Source organism: Platalea leucorodia, assembly GCF_965183815.1.
Source record: "Platalea leucorodia genome assembly, chromosome: 1".
Taxonomy (NCBI): domain Eukaryota; kingdom Metazoa; phylum Chordata; class Aves; order Pelecaniformes; family Threskiornithidae; genus Platalea; species Platalea leucorodia.
This window is the reverse complement of record NC_138823.1, coordinates 38,232,156-38,254,516: the sequence shown is the minus strand read 5'-3', so window position 1 is coordinate 38,254,516 and position 22,361 is coordinate 38,232,156. Positions and strand designations below refer to the sequence as shown.

Sequence of the window (22,361 nt, the reverse complement as noted above, 5' to 3'; positions counted from 1 at the left end):
TTAAAAAAAAAAAAAAACACAAAACACTTTAACCAAGTTAGAAAAAAAGATTAGAGAAATATCTTCAGTCTTGTAACCTGGAATCTTTGAATTTTCTCTCTCATGAAACATCAAGTAATCTCCATGGATGGGTTTCCTGAGTCAGGTGTTTGGTTGACCCAGCAAACATCTTAAGGCTTGTAGTTCTGAGAGAGAAACTTGAGTATTACTTAACTACTGTCTTAAGCAACTATAATTGAGCTTTAAATTTTTGAGGTTCTGATGCAATGTTCTATGTCTTTTCTGTAACTTTAGAAATGATGGCAGTTGATTTAGACAAATTTATTGAAGATCAGAAGGCCAAGTTGGCACAAGATAAGGCAGAACTTGAAAATGATCCACCTTACATGGAAATGAGGGTAAGAGTATTAAATAGTTTTCCTGAATTTAAACGCTTCTATTGCTAGGGTCTTGATTTAAGCTTGGCTTTATTGTGCTCTTAAAACTGTATTTAAAGTATATATTAAAGATTTATCTATTCAAAGTAATTTCTAACTTAAATACTTTGTATCTGTATTTATGTAGATTTTTACCTGTTTGCCACCAGGCATACACAGTAACATTTGTATTTTTCAAGCGGGAAAACTCTTGTAAATGGTTATCATTGTTCCTTCCCCCCTCCCTAGGGAAGCTGACTAGCAGGGGTATGCTCTCTGCCCACTCCAGAGCATGGGTGTTGGGATGGGGATGGAAGGTATAAATATCCTCAAAATTTCTGTTACGGAAACTAGGAAATATAAAAGGCAAATTACTTAATCCAATCAATTAAACAGATTCTCTTCTTATCACAATTTTCCTGTTAGAAATTTTAGTACCTAATTGTAAAGGTATAAAGATTTTATCATTTGCAGATCACCATTAAGTTGTTTAATACTGCCAGTACCTGGCAAAAAGCTGTATCTAAATAATTCAAGCTAGCTAAGTGTTATGGTAATTAACTAAAGTTCTTAGTAAAAAAAGGAGTTTTGATTTATCTGTTGTTTGAATTACAAAGCCCCAAACAGCTTGAGCTTTTAACAGCAATTATAATACTGAGTTTTCATGCCCTTCTTGGTTTCATCAGAAGGTTATGAGAATTGATCTTTCCCCTTCTTTGGGTAATATAAGTATTTTTACCTAGTTACAATAATTCTCTCCAGGAAGTTTTATTAATTCACTCCAGAAAGGTAATTTTTAGGGAGCTGTGAGGAGTTGGGCTTCCTTTATTTTTGCCTCCTCTGCTCAGAGCAAGTTTAAAGAGGAGAGTGTTCCCAGCCTATAGCTCAATAAAGTCCTAAGCTGTGTGGTGAAAGTTTCAGGGAACAGCTGTGTTAAACTATGAAACAATTGTGGATTATGACATGTGGTTTATGACATAAATCACAATATATATTGTCAACATACTTCATGACATAGAATCATAGAATCATAGAATCGTCAAGGTTGGAAAAGACCCTTAAGATCATTGAGTCCAACTGTCAACCTATCACTGCCAAGTCCATCTATACCATGTCCTCGAGCACCACATCTATCCGTTCTTTAAATACCTCCAGGGATGGAGACTCAACTACTTCCATGGGCAGCCTGTTCCAATGCTTGACCACCCTCTCGGTGAAGAAGTTTTTCCTAATATCCAACCTAAACCTCCCCTGGCGCAGCTTGAGGCCGTTTCCTCTCGTCCTATCACTTGTTACTAGGGAGAAGAGACCAACACCCACCTCGCTACAACCTCCTTTCAGGTAGCTGTAGAGAGGAATAAGGTCTCCCCTCAGCCTTCTCTTCTCCAGACTAAACAACCCCAGCTCCCTCAGCCGCTCCTCATAAGCCTTGTGCTCCAGACCCTTCACCAGCTTCCTTGCCCTCCTCTGGACAGGCTCCAGCACCTCGATGTTCTTCTTGTAGTGAGGGGCCCAAAACTGAACACAGTACTCGAGGTGCGGCCTCACCAATGCTGAGTACAGGGACACAATCACCTCCCTGGTCCTGCTGGCCACACTATTCCTGATACAGGCCAGGATGCCATTGGCCCTCTTGGCCACCTGAGCACACTGCTGGCCCATGTTCAGGCGGCTGTCAACCAACACCCCCGGGTCCTTTTCTGCCAGGCAGCTCTCCAGCCACTCCTCCCCCAGCCTGTAGCGTTGCATGGGGTTGTTGTGACCCAAGTGCAGGAGCCGTCACTGAGCCTTGTTGAATCTCATACAGTTGGCCCGGGCCCATTGATCCAGCCTGTCCAGGTCCCTCTGCAGGGCCTTCCTACCCTCCAGCAGATGGACACTTCCACCCAACTTGGTGTCATCTGGAAACTTACTGAGGGTGCACTCGATCCCCTCATCCAGATCATCAATGAAGATGTTGAACAGGACCAGCCCCAATACTGAGCCCTGGGGAACACCACTCATGACCGGCCGCCAACTGGATTTGACTCCATTCACCACCCCTCTCTGGGCTCGGCCATCCGGCCAGTTTTTAACCCAGCGCAAAGTGCACTTATCCAAGCCGTGAGCAGCCAGCTTCTCCAGGAGAATGCTGTGGGAGACAGTGTCAAAGGCCTTACTGAAGTCCAAGTAGACAACATCCACAGCCTTCCCCTCATCCACTAAGCGGGTCCCCTTGTCATAGAAGGAGACCAGGTTAGTGAAACAGGATCTCCCTTTCATAAACCCATGCTGGCTGGGCCTGATCCCTCAGTTGTCCCGAGGGACAACATGAAATATATTGAAATAAATTGAAATGATAATTTCTTTGTTGTAGAGGAGAACTACTTTTTTGGTAGCATTAGTGAAATGTGTAACTTGCTTAATGTGTTAATCCAGCATCACTTTCAATCTCTCTGTTCTCCAGTGCTAAAAATTATGTTAATAATATTGTTCTTACATGTGATGTTCCTTTTACCCTGTGAATGCAGCAAAGCATTTTGTTTTGCTTTCAGAATAAGGAATCAGAGAAGCTTTCTGAGACTAGCAAAATGTTAATCTCCATGGCTAAAGAAAATATACCTCCAAACAGTCAACAGAACTATCCTTCAGGTATAGTATTTTTTTTTTTTATATGTCTTCTAGATTTAAGTAGCATTTAATTACCTTTGAGAATTTTTGGAAGGGAATTACTACTTTGGATTTTTAATCATAAGATGATCATTATAATTCAAGTGCATACCAATTCTTCAGTCTTGGGATTGTATGGAATTTTTTTTTGTAGTTATACCTTTTTTTGAATAAGGAAAATATGCCAAGCACTTTCTTTTTCTTCTTGTAAAGGTAGCTCCATTTAAAAAAAAAACAAAACAAAAAAACAAAACAAAAAGCTGCTTGCCAGTCCTTGATAGATGATCTGTCCTTTCCTGTTGTATTTGGGTGGAGCAAAAAAGCCGTGGAAGTCCATCTTTCATCTGGACTTTACTGCAAAAGGATACGTTCCCTGTACTTTGTGCCAGGGAAGTAAGGATGCCTTTTCTTTCAGCCTCTAAGCTTAAGAGTCCTAGTCCAACTTGGCTAAAATGCACACAGTTAAACTAATTTTTCTTTTAATGCTAAGTGTCTTTTAAATGTTTAGGCATAGAGTACTAAACTGATTGTATTGCTTTTGTAATTTTGTTATAATGTAGTCATTTATTATACAAGGAAAGAAGAAGCACTTAGTTTTGGTTGAAATCTTAACTAAGTGAAATGGTTAGATTTGTTTTGCTGTGACTATTGATTTAATCACTGTTTTATTTAAAAATATATATTGTCCTATTTTCTTCTTTTCTCTGTGTTCTTTGTGATTTCTGTTTGAAATGCGTGATAGTGTTCCTTTCTCCATTTTACTGTTTCTGTAATGTGCCATCTTTCCTTACTTGTCTTACCATCTCCTTTCTGTAGGCACTACTGTTTTTCCTTAGTTACACTTGCGTAGCTCAGGTTTGTCTTGACAGCTTTAAAGCTTTTCTGTGTCCTACTTCTTGTCGGTAGGTAACTCTCTTCTTTCATGTGTAGACACTTTGCTTTTGTGCCTCATTAATTTTTATACCATGGTTACTGTAATTCTGGTGTAATTCTGCAGCTTCCAGTGGGAGTAAAAGCTGTGCTTTTGTTTTAAAGAAGATACGTCAATGGATATTTGATGTTGTTTACATAATACCAATCTAATCTGTCTTTTAAATAAGTACTCCTGCTAAACTTAATGTTATGTTCCCTCTATAATTTCAATAGAATTTGTGAGCAAAAAAGTGCATGTCTTAAAAAACAGAGCCTGAGCTTGTGAATCTGGGGGCCTGAACTGATCTTGGCTGCATAAATAAAACCATGGGTTTTTATGAGGATGTTGTATAAGTAGAACTTCCAGCCATCAACAAGGCTAGCTCCTCTAAAACCTTTACAGGAAAACCACTAAAAATGACCTGAAATGATAATTGAGTATTCCTTGCTGTCAGAAGTCGTAATGAATAAACTTGGTTAGAGGACAGCACCTGAATAAGTATCAACCTCACCTTTTTGGCAGTTTTATTATGATCAGCAGGTTAGTCCTGGTGTTGATAATTCTTTGCTTAACTGTGGAAACATATGATACAGAAAATAGAACACAGTAGGTAGTATCCCAATGGCTGTGACAGACCACTACACAACAGTTAAACTATTTTAATATTAAAATAATTTTATCTCTTGTTGGAGAGCTATAATAGCACATGTCATGTTGTGTTTATTATTATAAATTGGACTTAACTGTTGACACCTAAATATAGTAACACACATGATGAAGTATTGCAGATGAGGGGCATCCAGGTGGTCTTAAATGAAAAGCACCAAGTAGGTATTGCTATGTTGTGGTTTAACCCCAGCTGGCAACAAAGCACCGCACAGCTGCTTGCTCACTCCCCCCTGCAGCGGGATGGGGGGAGAGAATCAGAAGGGTAAAAGTGAGAAAACTTGTGGGCTGAGATAAAAACAGTTTAATAATTGAAATAAAAGAATAATAATTAATAAATTGTAATGAAAAGGAAAATAACAGAGAGAAATAAAACCCAAGAAAGACAAGTGATGTAAATGAAAACAATTACTCACCACCAACCACCCCCCTAGTTTTATTACTGAACATGACGTCATATGGTATGGGATATCCCTTTGGTCAGTTGGGGTCAGCTGTTCCAGCTGTGTCCCCTCCTGACATCTTGTGCACCCCCAGCCTCCTCGCTGGTGGGGTGGGGTGAGAAGCAGAAAAGGCCTTGAGTCTGTGTAAGCACTGCTCGGCAGTAACAAAAACATCCCGGTATTCTCAACACTGTTTCCAGCACGAATCCAAAACAGCCCCATAGCAGCCACTATGAAGAAAATTAACTCTATCCCAGCCAAACCCAGCACATTCTATGACAGTAATTTGGGCGCTGAACACATTTGGCTATCAGTGGATGGTTGTTGATATTATTGGCTGGTTCTGCTTTAAAGCAACATAATTTCCTTTGGATTAAATTAGACAGGGATTTGTTTGTTGGTAGCTGCAAAGTATGTTCTATAGTTCTAGCAGTAGTGTTGAGAATCAGGCTGAATGAAGTTATAGTTATTTCTCAACATATTAAATGCATGCAGTCTTATACGTAAAAATGCGTTTAAAATCTTAACTTTTTTCTAAAAAAAAAAAAAGTTGTCAATGTGATCGTGTGTGATTAACAGAATGTGAAATGGCAAATAAATACAGCAAATACAGAATAAACAAAAGCAGAAAAACAATGAAAAAGAAAGTATATCTCGTATTCCGATAGAGGAATTCAGAAAAATTATGCGTGAAATTAGGATGAATGTATGTTAACTGGAGTATTTTTGCCCTGCTAGGCTCTCCTAAAGTAAGTTTATGAAGTAGGTAGTTTTCAAGTATCTCCTAAATCACTACCCATAATTGTTATCTCAGTGGTTTTCTGGTGGCCAAAAAAAGTTCCTCTGTAATAGAATTAACTTTAAACCCTCTTTTGTTTGAATAATTCACATATTTGAATTAAAGCACTTGATTCTCACTGATTTTTTTTCTGTACTGAATTTTACTGACCTCTGTGAAGTTACTGAATCTTCACTCTGACATGTTAGTTGCTTTTGATTTTTTTTCTTGGTTTCCTATAGTTAATCCAACAATAATTTCACATGAAAATAAAAGGCAAGAGCAAGTAGCTGAAACAAACCATTTCCTCTTCTGTATTCTGTTCTTCTTTACACTTACCGCTTTTTTGAGGGTTGAAAGGGTACATTGTTTTTTAACAGAACTCACACTTACCATGTGCAAAATTAGGAGAAAAGTAACTTGCAGGTTGCAGAAGCAGCTCCCATGCAGATTTTGGTTAGTAGCTGGACTCTGCAAGCCGTTTCAAAATAGCGTATGACATATTTAATCAGGTATTAGGTCCTTTGGTTCTACAGAAGAGCAGTCTGACTCCTGTTTTGGCTTGCGAGGATACATTCTGACTTAGCTGAAACTATCTCAAGCCAAGCCAGCTAAGCCCTTTTTTACTAAGTATATTTCAACCTTTTTTCTGTTTCAGTAGCAGAGTGATTCCCAAGTGAGCAATTTTCAGCATTTATGTAGTGTCATTTTTACTGTACAGACATCGATTAATGCCCTAAACATTTAAAATACTGGAGTCAGACAAAGTACCATGCAATAAATTTGGACTGATATAAGAGTAAATCTTGAGTAGCCCTCTCTTCCCTCTTACTCCTTGCTACTCATTTTACATCGACGACAAGATGTAGAAATGCTTTCAGAGGCACCATAGGAAATGAAAAAAACCCAAAGAGTTGCAGTCTGTGTCTCTTGTTGTGTGGTTTTGTGGAATTCACTAGCTCTCTGTGGAGAGTGGTGAAAGTGGCTGCAGAGGTGGGCTTGTGGGGCAGAGGATATTTCTTATAAAGTACTTTAAAATGTATTTTGGGAACAACAAACAACTTGCATGGCATTATATTTTAAGAGTGCAGCTGTTCTGAGACCTGACAGTGATCTTGGAAAAGGACTAAATGCGTGTTTTGCATCTACTACAATTAAAAACACTGAGATGGAAAGAAAAAAATTATTATCATATGGTCAGATTCCTTCTAGTTGTATGGAAGCCAACATATTTTTCACATGCTTCATGCTAAACAAATAGCTTGTTGCTTTCTAGTTGCAAAGTATGTTTTCTATTGTGTGGTAAGCACAGCTTAAAATATCAGTGTAATTTGGAAACTAATGTGCCAAAGGAGATTTCCTTTGAAACATACATTGACAACAATATTTAGGTTATTTTATACTATTTGTCAAACTATCCAAATACATTCAGTTTATGTTGCATTTTTTTTCTAGTAGGGAGAAGAAGCGCAGGGAGTAGAGGAAAACTAACATCCAAAAATCAGCCTATTTTTCTGTGCTTTCCACCTAACTACCCATACAGAGAAAGTGGTTTTTATTGCAGCTGTTTTGTAATTACTGGTTGCATTGTTCTTTTTTTTTCATTGCTGATGTTTGATAAAAATCCAGATGTAGCTTTTGCTGGATGTGCTTTGTATTAATACAAAACAGTGGAATAACATTTTACGGTGTTAAACTTTCAGGTGACTATGGCTTGAGTTTACCTCTTGGAGAAGAATACGAACGAAAAAAACATAAACTCAAAGAGGAACTTCGACAAGATTATAGGCGATATCTTTCTCAGGTAAAGCCTCTTGTCTGATTGCCTGAGTTTAGTGAGTCTTTTAAAATGACTCTCTCATTTTAATTGAATGAAAATTAATAAAATCTGTGGAAAATCTTTATAAGAAGGCATTCATTATGAGCAATGGCTGATTTCAAAGACTTGAGTCAAAGTAATTTCAAAATGTCACCACTAGGAAAGGTTATATATTTTAGGCTTCTACAGATCTCATTGCTGTGAGACTACATGTTACTTAGTACATTTTATTCTGAATACTTTTATTTATTTGTCTGTACTTCTTTCTTAGTTTCTTCTTAAGAATTTAAAATATCATCTGTTACTTCCTTAAGCACTTATGTATTCTATGGTCTGTAATTCAGGTAAGAATATTCCTGTAATTAGTATGACTCCATTTAACAGCTTCTTTTCAATTTTAGAAATAAAAAAAAGCTTTGTTCCGCTTAGCATGACTTATTGAATGTCACAGTAAATGTAAAATTGAAATGGTATGTATGAAGTGTCGTAATCTTGGGAATATTCTGTATCCCTTCTTAGTCAAACAGAAAAAAAAATCAGGAACCAAATAATTTCTGTTGTCTGAAGATGCTAATTATCTTTAGTTCTTAAAATGAAAGAATCGATTGGCTTTAAGAAAAGAATTCTTTTTTGTTAAGTCAAATATTTTTGAGTGAAAGACACTTTTTGAATAGTATCTTTTCCCTGACTTTTAGGGTATTTCACAGGCAAAAAGAAAGGTAGGGTGCCTGCAATATCAATTTTTTTTTTCTTCAAATTAGTTGCTTTTTGCTTTGTTTGAAAGCTTTGTGCTCTTTGAATTTAAAAAAAAAAAAAATCATTGCTTCTTTTGTGCTTTGTGTGTTTGTGCATGCTGTAGTGATTAGTTGTGATTAACAACATTGTTTGCTTTATGCAAAATGATTGCTTATATTTATTATTTTCCATTAATAAGATATTAAAACACTTGTCGATTTCTTTTTTCCTTTGCAATTGCTGTTGTTGCTGTCTAATGCTGACTCTACAAAAGTTTTTTTCTTTTAGTAGACATTTGCTTCAAGGCTTATCAGTTACATCGAAGTTATGAGTTCAGATTTTTTTTTCTTCATATACATACTTTACAAAGATGGAATAAAATCGTAAATTCTAAAATATTATAATATGACATTGAAACCAGAATCAGGGCTTTTTTCTTCCCTGTCACTGTGAAATCTCATCAGTGGTGCTTAGGAAAGCAGTAGAGCCAGTTATTCAGCATCTAGTGGCCAGAATGCAAGAATACAAGTATTGTGAGAAAAAAAACAATACCAGAGGCACATTTTTGCAAGCTTCATTCAATTACAGTAATTTTTAATTATTTATATCATTATGGTGTCACGTATATATAATTTTCAAATTTAACACTGTCCATCCAGGTTGTTCAAATTAAGCAACTTCAGTAAAGGACCGGGAGGCAATATGGTAGAAACACAACCTTCTGTTTTTTCTGAGGCTTTAAATAACGTGCATATGATACAAATTAACTATATAAGCATGCACTAGAATTCCTGAATAACAATAGCAACAGCAGAATTAACTGGCTTCTTAACCTCTAACCAAAACGATGCTAATATATTTGTTGCTTCTTGTTTAATCTTAAACTTCAGTTTATTTTCAAAGTTAGAATGTTGTGTTAAAACTTAACGTTTCATAATTCTCACTAAAGTACACAAGTAATATAATTTTTACATTAACTTTTAGTATTTTATTCTCAATTGAACTTCAGTTTTACAAATTTAGGTTTACAAGGGTTGCTTTTTGTAGTACACGTTAGCTATATTAAGCTTGTAAGGCCTGAGGAGGAGATAGGATAACAATCTCTGATTTCTTTTCCCCATGCAACTTTTAGCAGCTCTCACAGTGATAATATTTTGGTTAATACTTGTTTAGTCTCACTTGTGTAGAAAATGCTGTTTCCATATCAGCTTCTGATTTTTGGCAAATACCTTTTTAAGATCAGAGGTAATCTCTACAGGTGTGTTCAAAGTGTGAAAAGAATTACTTAATAATGAGGATTACAACTGATTTACTTTTTCTAGTAATAATAATTTAGCTCTCCATATTAATCTAGTTGACTCAGTGCTTGAATATTTGCATGGTTATTAAATCCCTTAAATCTTTCAATGTGTAGTTGTGAAATATAATTCATAATGATGTGGTTTTGTACTGGAACAGGTAGCGCTCTTACCTATTGACATGCCTCTAAGCTTTTAAGCTACATTACGACATAGATAATGGAAGGAAACAATGGTAGTGAAATACCGTATCTAACCCATTCCCCTCATCAGCCTGTGCCACACAAATAGACGATCTTTTTATTAAAGATAATCGGATTTATAAAACATAGGTGATTGACTGAGAATTGCCTGGGGTTGCTTTTAGTAAATGAGTGATGTATGAAGAAGCCACTAGACCTGGAAGCTGAGGACCTGTTCCAGCACTGGTGTTTGATTTGAAAGGCTGATACTTTGACTTGCTGTGCAGCCTAGTTCCCAAGCTGCAGCCCAGGGAGCTATGTAGAGCAACAACATAGTGTTTTCAACGGCAAGTTCTGTTCTGAAAGTGACTGATGGTCCATAAGGAATTACAAGATTTGGTGGTGGGTCATTGTTGTGGTTTAACCCCAGTTGGCAACTAAGCACCACATGGCCTCTTGCTCACTGCCTCGCCCCCCCAGCCCTCTCTGGTGGGATGGGGGAGAGAATCGGGGGGAAAAAAAAAAGTAAAACCTGTGGGTTGAGAAAAAGACAGTTTAATAGGACAGCAGAGGAAGGGAAAATAGTAGTAATAATAATGATAAAAGAATATACAAAACAAGTGATGCACAATGCAATTGCTCACCACCTGCTGACCAATGCCCATCCCATCCCTGAGCAGCGATCACTACCCCCCAGCCAACTCCCCCCAGTTTATATACTGAGCGTGACATCATATGGTATGGCATAGCCCTTTGGCCAGTCTGGGTCAGCTGTCCTGGCTGTGCCCCCTCCCAGCTTCTTGTGCACCGGGCAGAGCATGGGAAGCTGAAAAGTCCTTGACCAGTGTAAGCACTGCTTAGCAATAACTAAAACATCAGTGTGTTATCAACACTATTCTCATGCTAAATCCAAAACACAGCACTATACCAGCTACTAGGAAGAAAATTAACTCTGTCCCAGCCAAAACCAGGACAGTCATTACCCTCAAAAGTTTGGGGATTGCTGTTGTAGAAAACAGATAGTGTTGAGATGCAAAGTGGTGACTGCTAGTGTTAGCGGGATTCCATCTGTTAAAATAAGAGTCAGACATAAGTTTTCTACAGTTAGAAAAAGCAATTTTTTCATCTTAAGGAAGGTAGCATCTTGGAAAATTCCTCTTATGATTGTACAGATTCTTGTGCTTATGCTACTTGCTTACAGGAGAATTGAGTAATGGTGGAGTTTTTTTGAAAAAAAATATTTTTTTAATATACAGAGACCAGCTTATGTAATCCTTGAAATAGTGTAACAGGGAAGAAGTGACAAACACTTTCAAACTCAAGCTTAAAGCTTGACAAAGCCCTTTACTTTTCCGCATTCCTTGACTTCACTTCATTCATGTGTTCCAAGAACATCCTACATTTTCAAAATGTGAGGGTTGTCTTCAGTCTTTATTTCATTAAGTTGATCAGATTTATTTCAGAAAATGTAATTCCTAGCAACTGTTTAGCAAGTAAGATTTGATATTTTAAAATATATTGAATGATTTTTTTTTTTTAATGTAGAAAAATTATCTGACTACTGGTGAAGTAGATCCATATACTCAGGGATTATCTCTACCTATTGATGAGCGAAGATCTGCCAAGGTAAATATCTGGAGGAAACTAAGTAAGTGGTGCATAACTTGAAAATGAACCTGGACGTTTAAACTGTTGTGGAAAAATTATTTCCACTTAAGGTTTTTTTGTTTGATTGTTTTTTTTTTACACTGTTTACAAATGAACATTTTTGGAGGTGGTCGTTAGAATAATTTCCAGAAAAATAAAGTCTTTGCATTTTGTTGTTGTTTTTAAATTTTTAATTCTAGGTTACCTGTACTCTTAATTTTTAGGTAATTAGATGTGTAATTCTATACTGATACTAGTTTGAGGTTTGCTACTTCTAATTCACACCTGCAAGGCATTTGGTGTGTTCAAAAGCTCTAGTGGTTGTGCTTGGGTTTTGTTCAGTAATAAATATTGATCTAATAAACAGCATTGTTTTTCTTATAGATATGCTTTTCTAATTTATTAGTCTTCTTACTGCAGCCTGGGGATAATTTTAAAAATATTTTCTTGTGGTTGTTTCTACAGTGATATTCTTATCAGTTCCTATCAGAACTAGAGGAAGTGTGCTTTCTGCTGTACACAATTTATTTTGATGTCTGTGTACGTTTAACCTACCTGCTTATCCTCGTGATATTTTTTTAACAGATAAATCCAGGAATCTAAATAAAAGCTGATCTGGTATTTCACGTATTGCCTGCTGTTAATATAGGAATCTTCCTCATTTCCAATCTTTCTTTGAGAATACAGATACTAACGTGTTTTGTGAAAGGAGTACACATTCCATTTGTGTTTAGCCCCTTTGATCTCCCTGAGGTTTCTTATGGTCTTGCTTTCATATGTTGGAGAAAGATAGCAGCCGTAACAGTCTCTCTGCTATTGGAGGTTCATGGAGGTTAGAATATGAAGATGCAACGTGCATATGTTTCTTAACCTCTGGTCCATTCCTCTGATGCATAGTATGATTCTGTGGAAGCCTAAATCCGTCTTACAGGGGTCACCTCTCCTCTTGCCTTCACGCTGTTGGCCTTATATTCCCAGTTCCTTTTTTATGTTTGCTTGTAAATTGATCCAGGAAGGTGAATTAGCAGAAACATTGTAATTTAGCAAATATTTTTGCGGCCTTAATGAACACCACTGGTTGGCTCTTAGGATTGGTCAAACCCCAGCGGAGATGCAAGGCAGAAAGAGAAACTGTTGCTGGAGTAGGACTGGACTGTTACACCCTAGGGGGTTTTATTTGGTTTTGGTTTTTTTAAACCTATGTTGCCTTGGAGTTGCATTGTTGCTCTGTGTTTGGCACTATGCTGTCACTGTAATCTGGCACAAGACTTCTGCTATGGAATGTGTTGGTCTTACCCCTGCTGTGCTTACTTAACGCTTTCTGCCTCTCTTGTGCTGGCAATAATGTTTGGCCATATGAGGAGCCCGGTGAGAACTAAAATAAGTGAAAATTGCTGTTACGAAAAAGCCCCAAACTCCAAATTATACCAGTGTTAAAAAAAAGGGAGGCAGGAAGAATGAAATGCCCAGGAAGGCGAAAGGACTCCTTCTCAGTGGCAGCATGTTATGTGTGCTGAGTTTATGTTAGCTTCAAGTTCATGTGAACTTTGTGTTAACCCTTGCGAGGTGTGCTGAAACAGTGAAAGATAAAGTATCTTTGATTAATTCTGTGAAAATTGAAGACGTATCTGCACTGGGAACTTGTCTGATCATTGATGGTTTTATATCTTAGCAGCTCAACATGCGTTGTATCCTTTTTACCCATTTATTTATTGCTATTGCAGAACCTAAAAGCTGCCGGGAGATGGCACACTGTGCCCTGCTAAACGGTTAGCTTCTGGGCAGCTAATGAATAGAGGTTAACATTTGCATTTTGATTTCCTCTGTTAGGTAAAATGTGCAGTCACACAGCATACTGAATTTTCTGCTGAGTGTTTTGCCACCTGTTAAAGACAACGCTAGCTTCTCAGCTTTGGAAAATACCCCTCAGGCAGCTTTCGTAGCTGTCTACAGGTTTTATATTGTCACTGTCAGAAAACCTATAGACACAAATTTTTGGGAAAAAAAACCCAACAGTTTTGGGAAGCATTGGTCTCATTTGTAAAACTGTTACTAAGCTGGTATTTCCATGGTGATTGCGGTATAGAATCATAGAATCATTAAGGTTGGAAAAGACTTCTGAGATCATCGAGTCCAGCCGTTAACCTAACTGCCAGGTCCACCTCTAAACCATATCCCTAAGCACCACATCCACACGTTTTTTGAACACTTCCAGGGACTGTGATTGCACCACTTCCCTGGGCAGTCTGTTCCAATGCCTAACCACTCTCTCCGTGAAGAAATTTTTTCCTAATATCTAATCTAAATCTCCCCTGGCACAACTTGAGGTCATTTCCTCTCGCCCTCATATAAATTATTTTTGTTTGAAGTTTGTTCATGGGAAAGTAAATTTATATATAATGTTCAGATTTTTTAATACCTTATGCTTTTTATTGGAAAATACTGTAGTGGAGAAGAGCATGATTTGTAATATTGTAATATAATTCTCTTTATTTATATGATGGTTGGAATGAGGTAGTATAAGAGATGCCCCATGCTCCAGACATAAGGTACTAATATCAGGAAATAATGCAAATTAGAGTTTGCTTTACCCGGAGACTTTTGTATTACATATTATATTATTAGGCTATTGATGTACAATTCCTGTGCATTTTTAGACCTGAGCAAGCTGATTATAAAAGTAGTCACTTTGCAAAAGCAGCTAGGATAAGGTGGATAGATCATGGTTTTCTTAGTTTTCCTTGCATTCTTTGTGCTTTTTACTCTTTTTGCAGTCATCTTAGTTAAGCTCATTTGAATTTGACAGTACAAGTTATATCCTAAGCTATAATTGACACATCTTGTCTATACATATATTTGTTGTCCTGTTTTAATTATGAGTGGGGCAAGTCACAACTAACCTTAACACAAAAAAAAAATTGTATGTTTAAAAATCATCTGTAAATACATTCCGATTGGAAATTAGAAGGTGATTTCTGATTGTCAAAGGAGTGAGGCTTTGGAACAATTTTGGAATAGATTTAGCAGGAGGAAACCTAACTGATTTTAAGATGGAACTTGATATATGATAGTGTTACTGGGGACTAGACTTCATGCCCAAGAAGCTGACTTCTACTTAGAGATTTCAGATTAAGAGAAAGTATTATGTTCAAGAACGAACAAAAAACCTCAAAGCAATTCAAGCCCTATCTGTACATCACAAAGAAGGGGGGGGGGGGGGGGAACAACATACAGCTGGCATGTATTCATTTAATACTGTAGTTCTGTGAAGTTAAAAGCTACTCAAAAATGCAAAATTATGATGCCGTTTTCAATGCCTGTTTTAGGAGAAACTACGGCTTGAAAGAAACAAGGAGTACAATCAATATCTCAGGGATAAAGAAGAATGGAATGAAAGGCTAAGGAAATTAGGGAAGAAAAACACAGAGGTAATAGAGTTTTACTGAAGCTGATACAAAGAACATAAATGATCTTGTCAATTGTTTTATCATTGACTAAGACGTATAAAGAAAGACAACATAAGCAAAGAATGTCATTCAATTAGGCCACAGTTTTATTAATATATCTAGCAATTCCTGGTTAAGAATCATACAGCGCGGTTCTTGGTTCCTACTTCAGTCATGTCTATCTGGTAGAGGGACGCTTTCATTCTTCTGTGTGTCTGAAGCAAGTCCCTGGATTGTTCTTGGTGCTAAAAGTGGTGGCCAAAAAAACTATCTCTGAACAAAATGTTGAGCTCCACACAGTGTTCCTTAGCTTTTATTTGTAGCTGCTTTTTCCTCAGACTGTGTCTAGCTCATGAGAAAGCAAGGCAAGTGCAGGCAGCTGTCCAGTATATGGTGCTGTGCATTTGTGAATCAAAAAAAAAAAAGTCTTTACTACTGCAAGTCAGCTAGACACATGCATAATTAAACTCAGATTCTGATCTGAGGCCTTTTATTTGTATGGTAGCAGGCAACTAAGCACCACGCAGCCACTTGCTCACTCCCCACCCCTTGCAGTGGGATGGGGGAGAGAATCAGAAGGGTAAAAGTGAGAAAAATCATAGGTTGAGTTAAAGACAGTTTAATAGGTTAAGCAAAAGCTGCACACACGAGCAAAGCAAAATCAGGAATTCCTTCACTACTTTCCATTGGCAGGCAGGAGTCAGCCATTTCCAGGAAAGTGGGGCTCCATAACACGTAACAATTGCTTGGGAAGACAGAGGCCATAATCCAAATGTCCCCCTTTCCTTCTTCTTCCCTCATTTTTTATCATTGAGTATGATGTTTTGTGGTATGGGATATCCCTTTGTTCATTTGGGGTCAGCTGTCCCAGCTGTGTCCCCTCCCAACTTCTTGTGCACCCCCAGCCTCCTCGCTGGTGGGGTGGGGTGAGAAGCAGAAAAGGCCTTGACTCTGTGTTAGCACTGCTCAGCAATAACGAAAACATCCCTGTGTTATCAACACTGTTTTCATCACAAATCTAAAACATAGCCCCATACAAGCTACTATGAAGAAATTTAACTCTATCCCAGCCAAAACCAGTACAACAATCAACAGGGGATTTTTAGGTCTTATTAGCATTGTTGTGAGACCCTTTGTTTTAGTAATCTGGAAGCAATATATTGATCTGAGAAAGCCTCTCTACTGCTTGTTAATTGTAAAATCTTGTGCAGAATGGGTAAATTTTCTTTTTTAAATATTGTTGCCTTAGTTTAGTGACGGACTGCAATAATTTGGAACTCTCATCTAATGCAGGTTTGATTTAAGAAGGCCTTCCACTTTGTTTCAATATGGAAATTCTTAAGTCTACAGTAGTGTGAGAGCTAGGTCATTCTATGAAGGGACTTGTATTTGTACTCATAACAGCTGAAAGTTTATTTTCTTTCTTACAGCAGTCAGCAAGTGCAAATACCCGTGTATTTATAAGTTCTATCTAGAAGAGTGTTTCTGGTCTGTCTCCAGAAAGATTGTTTTCTTATGAGAAGGATCTTTTCCTCCAACTGCATTGAAGTGTCATATAGTTGAAAACTATCTTAATCTGTGAAGAGAGCTATAAGGCAGTATTCAGGCATCCTTTAGATGTCAGAATTCAATATCTGATTCTTATTGTCTTCTTCAAGGGTTGGAGTGCTACACAATAGTGATCCCTAGGAAATACATGGCAAAAATGCAGCTTGTTTGTGAGTCTGTAAATCTCTGAAGATTTTTCAACATGTTTGGGTATTTATATTTCCTCAGCTGACTTACCTAATCAAGTCTATTTTGGGAATCGTAGTTTTTTCTTTCTGCTTTGTTTGTCGCCCCATTTGACCTTTATGTTATATTTTTATTATTCTTGTGTAGAAACAATTTTGCTGTCATAAAAGAAAAAACAGGAAAAAAACCTGGTGAGGATTTGTTGAGGTTCTTCCTTCTCTGAGGGATATTTGACTTGGAGTGAGAGTCAAATGAATAGGTCTCATGATTAACATATGTGACCTCAAAAGTTTGATCCAATAGTTTAGATAGTCATAGGATAAACTTCAGTTGCAAGGAACCTCTGGAATTCACGTAGTACAGTCTCCTACTCAGAGCAGGGTTAACTTCACAGTTAGATCAGGTTGGTGAGGCCTTACCTGGTTGAGTTTTGAAAGGATGGAGAATCCATAGTTCCTCTGGGCAACCTGTTCCACTGCTTTAACTGCTTGATCTGAACTTATTTCCCTCTATATCCCATTGAAAGTTCCTTTGCTGCCACTTCTGACCATTGGTTCTTTGAAAACCACGATTCTGGCATCTGTGTAACCACCCATTAGGTCGAAACTGCAATTACTAGTTCCTCCTGCCCCCATACATACCCTCCTTAACCTTCTTTTTCCAGGCTGAACAAACCCAGCTCTGTCAGCTTTTCCTTTATGAGCTCAAGTGCCTTATCCATCTCAGTAGCTATCCTTTGCACTTTCTCCAGTTTGTCAGTATTCATGGGGAGGGGGGGAAACTGGGCACACTACACTGGAACCTGAATACTGAAAAACTACTGAGCAGAGGAGAAGGATCACTTCCCTTGTCCTGCTGATGACACTCTTGTTAATGCAGCCCAGGGTGTGGTTGGCCGTCATCACTGCAAGGGTGCTCTGCTGACTCATGTTCAGCTACTCGCCCACCACTAACCCAGGCCTTTTCTGCAAAACTGCTTTCTAGATGGTCAGTGCCCAGCCTGTACTGGTGCATGGCATTATTCTGTCTCAGATGCAGAATTTTGCATTTGTTGATCTTCATGAGCTTTTTATCAGCGTATTTCTCCAGTTTGTCAAGACCCTTCTGAGTGGCAGTCATACCCTCTAGTGTATTGATAATTCTTCCCAGTTTGGTGTCATTTGCATCTTTAATTTATTTTTCAGTACATTTTGTAAAGTATGAGTTAGTTATCGTTATTCCACGGATGAAAGATTAGCGCACCGAAATACTACAGGATTTACCAAAAACTATGTTGTTTGCTAGAACTGTGTATTGAACACTGGTCCAATGTGTCATAGGGTTTTTTTAATCCGCTAAACTATCTTTTCTCATAGTGACATCTCCTGGGGAGCAAAGAAATAGATTAAGAAATGGTCAGGTTAAAAGGTTGTGCTCATAGGTAAAAAGTAGTACAGACTTGCCTGAATCTGGATAGAATAAAGATACCTAGTCTCTTGATGAGGTATAAAGTGCAAAGAGTTTTTTGATTTTTTGCACCTCTGAATCTGAAGGTCAAATTGGAGTTCATAAAAGGCTCATCCAGGATTGATAGCCATTCTTCTGATAAATATTAGTTAAGAGAAAGAGTGCTTTTTTTTCCTTAAGAAAAAAAAAAAATCCCTAGCTTTTAAGCCCTCCTTGAAGTGTTTTTCTTGCTCACCTCCTGCCTTTTCTCCAGTACCTGTTTAGGGATTGTTTGAAGAAATACAAAACCAAGTTTTTGCTCAATGTGATTTGTTTATATTCAGATCTTTTAATATTTTTTTTTTCCATTAAACAGAACGAGATGGACAGGAATAAAAAACCTATTGCTGTTACCAGGCTCCAGCCAGAACTATATACAGAAGTACAGCCCTGTAATACGGGTACAGAACCTCCCAAGAAGGATGCCTTTACTTCTACAGAAGGTTATGAAGAGCTGCTAAATAAGAGATGGCTGGAGGAAGACAGATATCATAGGTTAGATGATGAGGTTGAATTAAGAAGTCGACTATTAAATAGAAGACTTGATGAAGATTTGGATGTTCCTAATCGAAGACATCGTGGATTTGCTAGCGAATCTGTAATTCCTATTAGGAAGCATCACCGACTTGATGAGGATCGTGATTTTGGTAGAAGATACTACAGAATGGACTATGATCCTGAGATAAGTGAAGAAATGGACCCTAGATTTAGATGTGAAAGCGCTTATGACAGAAAAACGCCCCGTGTTTTTTATGCTGAAAGGTATTCTTAATTCTATTTTCTCCTTTATTTCTGTAATGCTTGTTGACAGCCATGGTTTGCTCTCATTGAAAATTAGACAAGATTCACATGTGAAAGCATGATTTTTGTACTTACTTTAAACAGGAGCTTTGCAATAATTTTTAGAAAAAATATTTAAAAATTGGACCAGTACCTAAGGTTATACATCCTACTTTAGGGAGTACTTTATATATTATGGCAAACCAAGGATACTAGAGAAATTACCCCAGAAAAAGAAGCGCACAATTCATTTTTATGAAGAGTAGTTTGCCAGAAAACATGTTAGTATTTGAGAGCAAACCCCTGCACTGGGAACCCAAGATTACATGTATTTTCTTAGTCTGTAATAGTTACAGCAAGTCAATTTTCAATTCAGATTCCAAAATTGCTTTCAGCTTCAGTTTTTGGTACATATCACTACGTGTCAGAAATGTAAAAAAAAAAAAAATAAAATTTAAAAATCCTCTTTTTTCCTGCATGTCTTGCTAAGGCAGACTGTAAACATATGCATAGTTGAACCAAATCCTGATAGTGTTAGTAGGTGCTAATTTCAGTAATAACTACACAATTTGAATACACATTTAAGAAAACCCTAACCAAAAGAGAGTGTTTTAGATAAATCATTCAGGAGGAAAACTGATACTATGTACTGTTCATTATTAAATAGTCTTTACTGTGTTAACTGGTAAATCAGTTTGATTACTTTGACGTAAATTGTTAATCTTTCTCTTCTAGCTCACTCATTTAAAAGAAAAAAAAAAGAAAGCATAACCTTCCCAATCATTCAGGGTTTGGCAGTCTGGCCACCTTCGGTTATTCCATTGCAAGAACCAGTTGCTTTCAAAAACAGATGGATTGTGGTGTGAAACAGTACCAAACTTGAAACAGATTTGTTTTATACAGCTAAATTCAAATGAAATAAAGCAGTAGAGTTTCTTGTAAATAAGTTTTAAAAAGGTGCTTGAAGAGTGTTCATTTGTTCACTTTACAGATCTTGGGAACGTGAGTGTTGTAGATGTGCTTTTTTTTTTTTTTTTTGCCTTTGTGTTAAGCCTGTTGCCAGAGTTATTTTAATGCACTTGCTTCAGTGAAGGAAACACCACTGTCTTTCCCTTATTAGGAAAAATAGCCACTTTTTTTTTTTTCCTAGAATTAACACTTCTAGAAAAAACAGAAGGCAAGTTGTATTACTCTCAACAGTGTTAAATACTACGATCGTGTTTCATTGTTAATTGCTGGTGGACTAGTTAAATGATCTTTTGAGTCATTGTTTACAGGGATAATTTTCTGGATAGTACCGCAAATTAATAACTGGGAAAAACAAACCCTAAAATGCTCTTCTACTGCAAAAGTGTTTTCTAAATTGAATGAAGTCATGCTTCTTTTCCAGTTTCAGATGACAATAGAGTTAAAATAACTTGTCTGCAAAAATAGCTTTTGATATTCTTTCTCAGCCTTTAAAAAAAAAATTAAAGAAATTAAGTAACTATGGCAAAAATGAAATGTCTGGAAGCATTTGGGAGATGCAGACTAAATAAATGGGTTATTTCAGAGTTTCAGATTGTATGTTCAGATATGCTTCTAAAAGCATGTATTTATTCATACAGTATTTCTGAAAAAGACTAGCAAATGGAAACAGTGGTTAAATAGATAGCAGAACAAGATTTCCCATTTTCTGCTGAATGAGATTCAGGGAAGAGAATGCAAAATACAAGAATCGTTCCATCCTATAGTGTAGTATTGGTAGAAATGAGCAAAGGAAGTGTTAGGGTAGAGGGGGTCGTCTTGTCCTACAACTTTTCAGAAAGAAAAATATTAGAAGCTTGACTTGGTGTCTAACAAAGATAAATAAAATGTCTGTATTTCTGAGACTGACAGCAACGTTAATCCTCTGTGTTAATTAACACCCAGAAGGATGAATGTCCTCTTTTTACTGGGTAGCTCTTTGCCACTGTCTAATGCAATTGGACACAGAGTCTAATCTTTAAATAAAAATGTCCATTTGATAAAGTTTGAGGGTTTACTTTGTTTCTCAAAGAATATATACAGAATTGTATATGTAAAATATCAGCAAGGATGGTGGTTGAAGCAACAGTAGACAGTACCATGTTGAATAGAAGTATACTAGCTCTTAGTTATTCCAGAAAACACTGATGGTGCTTATTTAAATGTCTGTGACCAATATATCACTAGGCAATTCATTGCTTATTTGGAGAGGCCTCTGAAACAGTTTGGGTTCCAGTTTTCTTTTAAAAGAAAGTACAGAAGATCTGTACAAAGTCTTATCTTTGTTATTGGCAGACTTAGTGCATCTTCTTAAAAGAAGTTGCTGGACCATCACCTGAATTGCCTGAACTTAAATTTGTACATAAAATTAAGGTCTGTTTTTTTGGTGTGTATCTTCTACTATGCTGAATTTTTATTGATTATTAATTACTTTTCATTATTTATTTTTTATTAAATGTGCTTTGTAACCTAGTACTTTTTTTTTTTCCTCCTTCGCAAGGAGCTCCACTTAACCTTTTATGGACTATATTCAGTCTCTCTTCAAGAAGGAGAAACACATCTATTAGTTACTGACAGCTCAGCTTCTGAAGAGTTAGCATTTTTTTTCTACATTTCAGGCAAAGTCAACTTTTCCAGAACACATTTGATTCATGACAGAAACTAAATTCATAAGGAGGAGTATTTTTATTTGCTGTATTGAAGTTTTTATGTTTTTAAATGGGCTTTATTAGTTTGGAGAGGCAGGTGTTTGTAACAGGACTTTTCTGAAAGGTTTCTGTTTTGCTGGAGGCACAAGGACTGTGGCATATTTCAGCAAATAGAAATGGTGACAGGAAAGTGAAAGGAAGTGCAAAATGTTTTGGTTCTTAGGAGTGGAATGCTTTAGTCCATCCCCAGGAGGTAGGTCTGTCCTACGAACAGCATACAACAGCTTCTTGACTGAATTGGGCCAACATGCCTGGACCTGCCATGCTAAGCTTGCTGCTTTTTACAAAAAAGGTTGCCTCTTGAATGCCAAGGTTTGTTTCTTTGCTTCCTCCCTGCATCCTTTCATCGTGCTATGGACTAGGCTTTCTATTTCCTGACTGCGTTTCAGTCTTACGTGACCAGCCTTGTAAGTAGCAGATTGATCATTATCAAAAAGATGTTCTTGATCATGAAAGAAGATCATGTTATGCCAAGAGGATGGATGTCGTTCTTTCATGTTGTTCTTGTGGGTTGTTAAGATGCCAAATCAATGTTTAATAATCTGCTTGCACCCTTTCATCTTTGATTATTGGCTTTTATTTAAATTGGAGATGGGCAAAGCTGTGGATCTTTTTACGTAAAAGAATAAGTTGGGATTTTTTCTATGTTTAGATAG

The 22,361-nt window shown here is 37.1% G+C and overlaps 1 protein-coding gene across 8 annotated transcripts in view; it reads left to right on the top strand.

Annotated features, from left to right (window-relative positions):
• The window catches only part of CSPP1 (centrosome and spindle pole associated protein 1), a gene marked incomplete at its 3' end in the record, with an annotated part of 69,481 nt that overhangs the window by 4,908 nt on the left and 42,212 nt on the right, over positions 1-22,361 (top strand). For 5 of the 8 annotated variants that reach the window (XR_014228677.1, XM_082316440.1, XM_082316442.1 and 2 more), the window contains exons 2-8: positions 295-398; positions 2,951-3,047; positions 7,569-7,669; positions 8,380-8,403; positions 11,445-11,525; positions 14,873-14,974; positions 18,528-18,973. Coding sequence is in view for 7 of the 8 variants with exons in the window: in XM_082316440.1 (XP_082172566.1) it covers positions 295-398; positions 2,951-3,047; positions 7,569-7,669; positions 8,380-8,403; positions 11,445-11,525; positions 14,873-14,974; positions 18,528-18,973 (955 nt within the window). The remainder of the gene's footprint in view (positions 1-294; positions 399-2,950; positions 3,048-7,568; positions 7,670-8,379; positions 8,404-11,444; positions 11,526-14,872; positions 14,975-18,527; positions 18,974-22,361) is intronic. The other 3 variants (XM_082316444.1, XM_082316439.1, XM_082316441.1) reach the window with 2 other exon arrangements.